Source organism: Zalophus californianus, chromosome 9, assembly GCF_009762305.2.
Source record: "Zalophus californianus isolate mZalCal1 chromosome 9, mZalCal1.pri.v2, whole genome shotgun sequence".
In the NCBI taxonomy this organism is placed as follows: Eukaryota; Metazoa; Chordata; class Mammalia; order Carnivora; family Otariidae; genus Zalophus; species Zalophus californianus.
The window spans coordinates 119,876,944-119,888,788 of record NC_045603.1 but is presented as its reverse complement, the minus strand read 5'-3'; the positions used below and the strand labels follow the sequence as shown (position 1 = coordinate 119,888,788).

Sequence of the window (11,845 nt, the reverse complement as noted above, 5' to 3'; positions counted from 1 at the left end):
ACCAACAAAAAAATGTATACCTCTAAATAAGATTCATAGGCATAATACCATAAAATAGGCAGCTTGGTAGAATGAATAATGTTGACTCAATCATGGTCTTAAGGGAAGTGCAATTTATCCACCGTAGCCCATTTCCAATTGGGGTTCCTTTCCCAATTGAGATGTTTTTAAAAAGACATGTAGGCTTACAACCTCCTTTCTCTTTCCCACTAATGTCCTACCTCCTAGTTTTACATTGCTTCTGTTCAGTATGTTTTAATTTTTTCCTCTACCACTATTGCTTGCTCTTGCATAAACTTTATTTTCTTCTCAGGCTTCTCACACTTCTCCTCCCTGACTCCCTACTCTTGTCGAGGATGTAGAAGGGAACATATGCTTGTATAACTCAGGGTGCTCGCCCAGTTTTTGAAAATTTTACATTATACTTTTCCCATCTTGGGAAGTTAAGTTAAGCTCAATAGGAGAAGGATAAAACTATTTTCACTCTTATAGTAAGTATATTTTATATTTGATAAAGGTAGAATAACAGTATCTAGGAAGAATCTTAAGAAATCCTTTTGTTACTATAAAACTTAAAAATATTTTTAGTCATAAATGAATGCAAGAATACCTTGCTTTAAAATGTATATGCTTGAATTCATCACATTTTAATTTGATCCTGAGGCTTACCTTTCAAAGATATAAGAGCAAGGGTGTCTTTATCTGCTAGGGCTGCTACAACAAAATACTATAGACTGGGTAGCTTAAACAACTGACATGTATTTCCCACAGTGCTGGAGGCTGGGAAGTCTGAAACCTGAGTGCCAGCATGGTAGGGTTCTGGTGAGAGCCCTCTTCCTGGTTGCAGACAGCTACCTTCTTCTAGTGCCCTTACAAGGCAGGACTGGGGGAAGGGAGGAGGAGAGGGACGAAGGGAGGGAGAGGGAGAAAGAGAGAGAAAGTGAGAGAGGTCTATGAAGATCTGTGTTTCCTTTAATAAGGGCACTAATCGCTCCACCATGATGACCTCATCTAAACTTAATTATCTCCCAAAGGCCCCATCTCCCAACACCATCACATTGGGGGTCAGGGCTTCAACACATGAATTATGGGGAAATACATTTAGTCCATAGTAAGGGGTATCACCTTTTCTGTGTATCCCCAGTACAAAGCACAATGCCCAGCACATGCTAGCATTTAATTAGTGAACCCTACAACTGTGAAAATCCTCCACCATTTCTCCCAGTACAATTTTTTTAGCTTGCTTTTTGGCATGTCATTTTTCTTAAGGTGAGAGGCATCTTCCCCAAATATCTCATTTAACTTAGTGTTTATTCAATGAGTAAAACATTTAAGTAAGATGAAAGTAATCTTTTTTTTATTATGTTATGTTAATCACCATACATAATATCATTAGTTTTTGATGTAGTGTTCCCTGATTCATTGTTTGCGTATAACACCCAGGGCTCCATGCAGAATGTGCCCTCCTTAATACCCATCACCAGGCTAGCTCTTCCCCCCACCCCCTCCCCTTTAGAACCCTCAGTTTGTTTTTCAGAGTCCATAGTCTCTCATGGTTCGTCTCCCCCTCTGAAATCCCCCCCTTCATTTTTCCCTTCCTGCTATCTTCTTCTCCTTCTCCTTCTTCTCCTTCTCTTTCTTCTTCTTCTTCTCCTTCTTCTTCTTCTTCTTCTTCTTTTCTTCTTTTTTTAACATATAATGTATTATTTGTTTCAGGTACAGGTCTGTAATTCAACAGTCTTACACAATTCACAGCATTTACCATAGTACATACCCTCCCCAATGTCTATCACACAGCCACCCCATCCCTCCCACCCCCCACCACTCCAGCAACCCTCAGTTTGTTTCCTGAGATTAAGAATTCCTCATTTCAGTGAGGTTGTATGATACATGTCTTTCTCTGATTGAGTTATTTCGCTCAGCATAACACCCTCCAGTTCCATCCACGTCGTTGCAAATGGCAAGATCTCATTCATTCCTTTTGATGGCTGCATAATATTCCATTGTATATATATACCACATCTTCTTTATCCATTCATCTGTTGATGGACATCCTGGCTGTTTCCATAGTTTGGCTATTGTGGACATTGCTGCTATAAACATTGGGGTGCACGTACCCCTTCGGATCCCTACCTTTGTATCTTTGGGGTAAATACCCAGTAGAGCCATTGCTAGGTCGTATGGTAGTTCTATTTTCAACTTTTTGTGGAACCTCCATACTGTTTTCCAGAGTGGCTGCACCACCAGCTTGCATTCCCACCAAGTGAAGGCAGTAACTTTAAAGATTAAGCATTTGTAGGCTTAAATGTCTTAGGAAGACAGAAAATTCATGAGTTGAATGTTCAACATAAGGGGGTACATAAATAACCATAAATGTTTTCATATGGCATTCATACAAGTGAGTGGGGTGCATATTAGTTCATATACAAATAATTTTTAAAAATTTCATCGGTTTGTAGGTTCTGGTGTTGACAAGGTTCAAGATGTGACCATGATAGTGTGTGGCTAAGCTGTCGTGTGTGTGTGTGTGTGTGTGTGTGTGTGTGTGTGTGTGTGTGTGTGTGTGGCTAAGATGTCTTATAAGAATATGCCATTGGCAATGAGGAAAGCAGAGAGGATCTAGGTTGTTGGATGGGTCTTCCACATAGAAGGTATGTGATGATCTTGTTATAGATGAACTTGAACATCATAATGACCCCTACTTTCTGGGAGCAATTGTGAAAGAGCACTGGTAATTTCATAGACCAGTATGACTCAAAGAGGTTCAAAGAAGCCATCTGTAGGCACCTGAGTGACTCAGTCGGTTAAGTGTCTGCCTTTGGCTCAGGTCATGATCCCAGGGTCATGGAATCGAGCCCTGCATTGGGGTTTCTGCTTAGCGGGTACTTGTGCTCTCTCTCTCTCCATCAATGAATAGATAAAATCTTAAAAAATAAAATAAAGAAGCCATCATTCCTCACTTTGGGTAAGATCAGACTTAACTATACCAACAGAATTGAATACAATACCTATTATAGTAAAAATCCAAACCTCTTTTAAAATTGCCATTTAGTGGTTAGGCCTATTCATCCTATGATTTAGAAATGTCTGGCTCTCATTAAATCCTGAAATTTTCTCTTTTGCTCCCTTGTAACTGTTTCTCAAATATAGGACCTGAAGTTCTAAGATATCATTGTTCTTTAAGGGAACATTATCACTCAGTAATTTTATTTATCCAAACACCATTCACAAACTTATATTGAACTGACAAAGTTTAGGAAAATATTATTTGGGAGAAGCACCCTTTTGGAAAGTAGTTTCTTCTTTATTGCAGTATTCAATTTTAATCATTTGTAAGGTCCTCATAAATACAGATTTTCTTCATGTTGTAAATAATAAATATATTTCTAACATGTTGACACATGGTTTTCATTTCTCTGAATAATGTACTACTTACTTGAATAATGTCATAGTGTTTAAGAGCACAGATTCTAGAGCCAGACTGATTAAATTTGAATCCTGGCTCTACCACCCGGATCGCCTGTTGACTGAGCCCTATCCTTCAGCTTCTTCATCTGTAATAAAAAAGAATAATACTTCCCAAATCATAAGGTCCTTGTGGGAATTCAGTGAGATAGTGCCTGGTATATAGTAGTTACAATTTAAATGTTACTATTATTTTATGGGAAGTCTCCATCTACCATGTATTAAAGGTTCCAAAATAAATCTTATCTGTTCTTAAATGTTTAAATGTTATCTTTAGGGGTGCCTGGGTGGCTCAGTTGGTTGAGTGTCTGACTCTTGGGTTTGGCTGAGGCCGTGATCTCGGGGTTGTGAGATCGAGCCCTGCGTTGAGCTCTGAGCTCACTGCTAAGTCTGCTTGTCCCTCTCTGTCCCCCTCTGCCCCTCTCTTCACGCACTCTCTCTCTCAAATAAATAAATAAAATCTTAAAAAAATGTTATCTTTAAGTCATTTGTCACTAAACCTAGGCAGTGATTGCCCACTTCACCAGAAGTTTATCCAATCACTGGCTTGCCCAAGATGGTGGGAGACTGTCTTTACAAAATAATGACTGTTTCTCAAAGCCAGTTTAATTTTTTTGTTCCAACTCTATAAAACGTTATTCACGATTTTGGGGCTAAATCCGGCTTAAGGTTGTACAATAGATACCTAATTAAAAGCATGTGACCCTGTTGAACAAAAGGAAGGGGAAATATTCACATTCAATGATTTAGTCACTAAATAGTCACCGGTCATTGTCTTACCCTGAAGTAGCCTTGTATTTTCAGATAATGAGGTTTTCCACTTTACATAGACTTCAGCATGTCACAACACAATCCCTGTTAAAATTTCTTTCTTCTCTCACCTTCTACAATTTGAAGATTATCACTGATTTTTTCAAAGGTTTCCAGTAACTCATTTGAATCACTTTTTATAATGTGAAAACGAGTTTTTCTCCTTTTCCCTTTAGCCAACCAAGGAGGAAATAAATTCTCTCCTACTGACTCCTCAATTCAGCCGCAGCACAGCCACATTGTATTTTACTCATATACAAAGGCTCCAATTAGTGTGCAAAAGAAAATTTTAACAGACCCCTTCATCATCTACTCTTTCAGGCTGAACAGCCTGGTTTTGGCATTCTGCCACAGAGTCCTAATATTGTTTGTGATGCCAAATTGGAATACAAAGGAAAAAACAGTACAAAGTTGCTGTTCACCTCAGTCAACAGGCCACAACTAAGGCATTAGTTTACCCATAGAAATTCCATGCCTCAGAAATGCCTATTATGTAATTTACGAAGAGGAGGCAGAATTTTAAAATAATACTGAATTAGCAATGTGTTCAACATGGAAACAAATAGAGATAGATTAAGGAAAACTTAGCTCCCAATGGTAGGCTATGGGAAACTTAAATTCCTTTACCACGCCTATGGCCCAGCTTCATCTCTCCCTACTTCCAATATATAATTCTCTATTATTTTATCCACCACAGAAAGATTCCTAGTGCCAAGACCCCATACATAATTAGACTCGTTTAACAACTTTTAAAAACTTGAACAATAATAATTTCACCACCAGGGGGCAAAGAACAGTTTTACAGGCAAAGGTTATTTTTTAACATTCTAAAGAAATTACCTGCATGAACATAGTTTTTGTTACTGTTGTTAGGATTTCAGTAGCTTCAAATTAAGAGATATAGATTCTAACCGAAATTTATAAATTTGAGAAGAATCGTGCTTATAAAAGAGGAAATGGTACAAGTTGCCAATAACCAGGTACCCATTCGTTTACTATCATTTTTTGTGGCAGAAATTTCTGCTTCCCCTTTCCCTCTCCTTTCATACACTTGCACATAAGGAAGAGAAATAGAAACTGAAATTTTGAAATATTGATCTAACCTTGTCTATGCTCGCCTTTAAATTGTGTTTAGCGCATGCTATTTTTATTTATTTATTTATATTTGAGAGAGAGAGAGAGAGAGAGATTGTGTGAGCACAAGCGGGGGAGAGGGTGTGCAGAGGGAGAGGGAAAAGCAGGCTCTCCTCTGAGCAGGGAGCCTGAGGTGGGGCTCCATCCCAGGACCCTGGGATCAACCCAAGCCCAAGGCAGACTTTTAACCAACTGAGCCACCCAGGCACCCCAGCACATGCTATCTTTTAACCAATGGTTTCCTAAGCATGTATTTTGGCTCTGCTTTTTTGTTAACTTAGTGTGATTAATGGTACTCAGGTTTTTACCTCCGTCTAAAATCAGGTTTATTGACTCTTATTTTAATACTTTGCCATTTGTTAATTTTATAACTGTGAAATGATATTAATAATTGACAAGCACATCAATTGAAATGATCTCTTTTGAGAACTTGGTATCACTGCACTTACTTGGTGAGTACCAAAGCTGTGGCTAACTAATAGACAATAACAAAATTACTGATACAGTAAATTATTGGTAAGAGGTGAAAAATGTGGCCCAATATGCATAAATCCTGTGTTCTGAAGTTGCAGGATATTTGATTATTTCTGACTTGCAACTTGGTAAAAATTGAGGTAATGGAAGCAAAACTGAGAGTTTTGAAATCAAGGTATCTGTGGTATGGGAAAAAAACCACATTTTATTTCTCTTGGCTTGTTTTCTCTGCCCTCTTCCTGCTCCTAAGTACCTGCTGAGACCACATTTCCCTGAATCAATTATAATGATGCCACTATTTCAAATTAGGCCTGGAGTAGAATGAAGACACCGCAGTGGTCTGGCAAGATCTGCTACTTTCCCTTCCCTCAGTTGCTCACCCTACACCTGGTCCTTATCTGCACTGTCAGCCCTTACCACCAGGGCTGTCTCCAGGCGGTACAGAATTGGACCAGACACCACCGTGGGTTCACCTAAAGAACATTTTTGTCCAGATGAAACCATGTTGAAATAAATACTGAAAGCAAACTGAAGGAGAAAGAGAAGTTGCAAAAACTCCGCATTAAGGGTCTATTTAGAGACACACTAAAGAATATTCTGTGACCCAGCCCTTTTAAATTAGTGATCAAGGGACATTTGGAGATAAAGTGTTCTTTTTACTGTTGTCGATTTGCTTTTTTATTTTTAACTTGTTTTAGTGTGAATTGACAAAATCCACTCCTTCTTTCTCACTGAGTGTCCTCCAGCTGTGCCCAGCAACTAACTGCTCAAAGGCGAAGGTTTTCACTCTGATACATTACAACCTGCGTTAGGCACCTTGGTGCATCTCTTCAAACCCTCTCCAACTCACACTAACCTCAGCCAAGTGACCAGTCTCACACTGGCTTCAACCAGCCTCCCGTGGTTGTGTTCTGACAGCACCTGGCCTTGGGCCAAATTTTCTGATCTTTTTTTGTAATGGCAAGTGTTTGTCCATAGTTTGCTATCTAGCACTTCCTAAAAATATTTTAAAACATACAGAATCTCTTAAAGGTAAAATCAATACTTTAACAATGACCAAGAAAGGAGCTCAGACTACAAAAGAAGCATGGAAATGGGTGTTTGGAAATTTTCCCATCATTATACAAATATGATTTTTTTTCTTTTGCCAAAAATTATTTGTATCGCTAATTCAAATTATCTAAATTCTTAACAACTCATTTTAAATCTTCCAAATGAAAATTTTCAGTGGACTTAAAATCCATTTGTTAAAAATATAAAAACCCTTCGCTTTTTGATTTGTTTGTAAGAACAATTATTTTGACATCAGCAAGGATAGAAAATTGCTAATCTAAATTTTAGCAAAAACCTTTGCATAATTGCTGAGTGGAATTGCAAAACAAGTTATGACTTAGTAGCAGAACCAACTATATACTTCATTTTTGGGACTTATGTCTCTTTGTAAGGAATATGCTCACTTATGATATCCATTAAAATTAAGCATCTACATAAACTGAAATTAGAATCAGACCTTCATTTTATTGCAAAATGTTAAACCAGTTTTCAACACATTGTTGTACATTGTATTTCAATAAGCAGATAGTAATAATATTCTTCAGCTGCGGGGGGAATCTTGGTACAATACATACTTCATGATACAATAATTTGAAGGTTGATATTAAGGTTAGTTTATTAAAATGTTTTATCCATTGCTTAATTTTCTTTCAAGATATTTATTCTTTTTTTTTTTTCATGAGCTTTCCATTTTATTAGAAACGCATTCTAAGAACAGTCGAGAAGCCGTGCTGGTGGATGCGATGGGTCACATTACCGGTTCCACAAAGATCTTCCAGAGCTCCAGCTGCCGGATGCGCTCATAGACAAGAAGCTGTGGGAGGGAGGCCTCCATCCGCTCCACCGCGAAGCGCAGCCGGCCGGCCGCAAGCCCCTCCAGCCGCTGCAGCCAGGAGCGGAAGTGGTGGTAGGCTTCACACGTGACGTCCAGGGGTCTGAGCTTGAGGTTCAGCCTCTTCTCCACAGACAGAATGGCCGTGCAGGCGTTTTTCAGTTTGTGAACGAGGCGGGACAGCGTTTTAAACAGAGCGTCGGTTAGGTCATCATCGTAAACCACTTCGGCCGCGAGCAGGATGATGGTGTGGCTGTACAGGTCGGAGACGTCCTCCTGCGACCAGCTGAAGGAGACCTCCGGATCTGTGCCCAGGTCGTCTTTGAGCCAGTCCAGTTCTTTGACCTTAACTACACCACCTCCTGCAACAGTCCCCAGGTGGCCGTTGAGGGCACTGTTTCGCTGGCACATGGCCAAGAGATCTGCACCGACATCTGTGCAGTAAACGGTACGCGCCACGGTGGCTGCCATGATGCTGGCCAGCCCCGTGCCCGCCCCAAGCTCCAGCACCGTGCGTCCCTGGAAGAGGTCCTGTTGGAACAGGGTGTAGTCAGCCAGGAGCAGGGCACCCCGCCACACTTGCTTGCCAACATCCTCCAGCGGGGTGGCCATGGTGTGTTCTATTCTGATGATATCCTGGGGGATGCTCTCTCGTGCTTCGTCTGCCGGGGGGTCATCTTCCTCCTGCGTTAGAATCGTGGGATGTACCTTGTCTCTCGGAGGCCCCGCTGGCTCGGGGTCTGAAGCCGCCCGTGGCCTCCTCTCGACGTCCAGATCTCCGTCCTCGTCCAGCCGAGTTCCCACCCGCTCCTGGCTGGTGGCGGCACTCCTGCAGCCATTCCCCAGAGGGGGCTCTGGCACTGCCTGGCCCAGAGGGAGGCATTTCCTCTGCGGGACCCATGGCATGACGGCCACCCTCAACCCCTGAGTCTGTCTGAGAGTCTCGGCTCCACAGAAGCTTGAACTGGGACCAGAAAATGGGCTGCCCCATGCCATTCAGCCGCACCATGAGGTGCCTGTGGTTCGGGGTGTAGATTTGGACATCTGAGAGCTGAGTGTCACTTTTGAAGGTGACCTCACCCATAGCTGGGGTGGGGGCCAGCCACCATGGCCGGGTTCCTCGCGAATCATGGGACAGCAGCACCTGCCGCGGGCTGCAGGATGGAGTCCAGACGAGTCCTATTCATTCATTTTTGATTGAAAAGTCTCATGGCAGGAGGGGAAGAATGAAGGGGGGGAATCGGAGGGGGAGACAACCGTGACAGACGATGGACTCTGAAAAACAAACTGAGGGTTCTAGGGGGGAGGAGGCTGGGAGGGTGGGTTAGCCCGGTGATGGGTATTAAGGAGGGCGCGTTCTGCATGGACCACTGGGTGTTATATGCAAACAATGAATCATGGAACACTACATCAAAAACTAATGATGTAATGTATGGTGATTAACATAACAATAAAAATTATTAAAAAAAGAAAGCACGTTCTGCATGGAGCACTGGGTGTTATACGCAAATAATGAATCATGGGACACTACATCAAAAACTAATGATGTAATGTATGGTGATTAACATAACATAATAATAATAAGAAAGAAGTCTATTAAAAAAAAAAAGAAAAGTCTCATGACTTCCCATGATGCTTAGAATACATTTCTGGTTTTTAAAGTCCTTCATAATCTGGCGGCGTGCAGCCTCACCTCATACCATCATCCTCCCTCTCACCACACGGGTCTTCCTTCAGAGCACACCAAGCTCATCCCCTCATAGGGCCTTGCACTCCCCTTGCTCTTCTTCCAGATCTTCATATGGCTGGTTTCTTCCCTCCATTCAGTTCTGCACTGAAATTTGACCACCTTTGATAGACTTACCTCAATCTCCTAACCTAAAAAGGCATCCAGTTGACCTAAAAAGTGACCCAGTTGCTCTCTTTCAAATCACCACCCTATTTAATTTTCTGCCCAGCACTTAACCACTCTTAGTTGTTTCCTTGTTTATTCATTATTTGTTTATTATATGACTCCACTTACTAAAATACAGGCTCCTTGAGAGCAGAACTTTGTCTCTCTCTTACTCATTTCTCCAAAAAGCACATAGCCCATATTAGGCTTTCAATAAATATTGTTGAATTTTAAAAGAAAAATACCTTTCATCTTCTAATGGTATTATGGATCAGATTCATAAGACAAAACAATTAAGTAAACTGGAAAATTGTCCATGTTCAAACCATAGAAGAGTATCCAGCTCTCAGGTAAGCTGCCACTTGCATTACATGCCTCGTGTTTCATCTTGTGGAACCAAGTGGTTCATGGTGGAGGATGTGATGAATGGACCTACATGCTGTATCGATACAAATCATTGGTTGCATTATTTGCTTGTGTAACAAGTCTGAGGTAAGTGACTCCTCAGGCATACCATTTGTAGTTACACTTACTCATTTTGATTACTATATAGTAAACTATCTGTGACATTTATTTTTTTTTTAAGATTCATTTTTATTGATTTGAGAGAGAGAGAGCACAAGCAGGAAGGGCAGAGGGAGAAGGAGAGAGCATCAGATTCCTCACTGACCATGAAGCTCGATGCGGGGTTCTCTCTCAACCCTGAGATCATGACCTGAGCTGAAACCAAAACCAAGAGTCAGATGCTTAACCGACTGAGCCACCCAGGTGCCCCTAAACTATACATGATTTTTAAAAACAAATCAGATTGTAATGTGGTGCCAAAATGATGACTATGTCCAAAAGTTCTTTGGTTACATAAAAATCCTCATTTACCTCGAATAAATGCAGCTGAGAGGTATGGTTTTACTTACATTCTCCTCAGTTGCAGTAGGACATGCCACAGATAATTCAAATTTTTCAAGCTTTTTCCTGTAAGTTCTAAGCCATGTTTTCAACATGCAGAGCAACAGTATTTCCAGGAAGACTGAGATATGCAAATACTACAGTAATTTTATCCACTTACTATAAAAGACTTTGAAACCCAACCAATGCTTTCATTTAGTACAGGACTGTATTTCACAGAAACATCACTGCTTTCATTTATATTCAAAGCAATGGGTGTTGATATTTTAGTTAATGTTACCCTTCATTAGCTTTTTCATTACCTATCTTTTCCATGTAGGGTCATAGCGATGGTTAAGGCTTGTTTCATAATGTCTCAAGCTGTAAACCTTTGACACAAAAACACAGTTTTAAGCACATGGGAATATTCTCGGTTCCAGAGAGAATAATGCTTGTTCACAATTAAAAAAAAAAATTAAAGCCTTCACGGTAGTGTTGCCAGATTTATCAAATAAAAATACAAGATACCTAATTAGATTTGAATGTCAGATAAACAACAAATATTGCATGGGACATACTGAAACTAAAAAATTACCTATTGTTTATCTGGCATTCAAATTTAATTGGGTATCTTATCTGGCAACCCTGGCCGGTTATTTATTTTTCTACTCTTTATAGAGACATTGGTTGAAATACACTCAGATGGCCTTCTAGGAAGTAGTGATGTGTTCATTACTTTCTTGTTGGCTATTTTAAAATGTCAGCTGTTTTCACATCAAAGTGGGAAAAGAGCTGAAAAAAACACATAAAATAAATGAAACATCAGTTCTCAAGATACTGGAAATGAGGCAATGAAGAATTTCATTATGTCAAACAATTAAAAGGCAAACATTGCCTAAGCATTTACCATATAGAAGGCGTTGTATTATGACATGCCACAATCACAAGAGAAGGAAAAATAAGAAAAAGACAAGCTCTCGGCCCTTGGAGAATTTATAATTTGATAAGGAAGATAATAAGGATACACATAAAAAGATGACAAACAGCGTAAAGCAGCAGATGGTAAGTGCCAAAGGAGTAATATAGACAAGAGGAGTCAGGACATCAGTTCCACCTGTGTCTTTGGCCTCAAAGGGAGAGAGGAAGAGAAAGGGAAAGTTTCACCAAGTGCTTTGTACTCACTGTCCTGTTTAAGCCTCCCACTATAGTCTGAATGTTTGTGTCCCCGCCAAATTCACATGCTGGAACCATCATGCCCATGTCACAGTGTTAAAAGATGAGGCTGTTCCACTCTGGGA

General features: G+C 40.4%; 1 protein-coding gene across 1 annotated transcript; it reads right to left on the bottom strand.

The window, feature by feature from the left end:
- Positions 1-7,247: 7,247 nt before the first annotated feature.
- LOC113922171 (methyltransferase-like protein 22) lies at positions 7,248-9,033 on the bottom strand. Its single transcript, XM_035729287.1, is given in 2 exon segments — positions 7,248-8,620; positions 8,622-9,033. Coding segments are annotated over 2 exon segments (1,167 nt in total). The 5' UTR covers positions 8,853-9,033; the 3' UTR covers positions 7,248-7,684.
- Between the last annotated feature and the right edge of the window lie 2,812 nt (positions 9,034-11,845).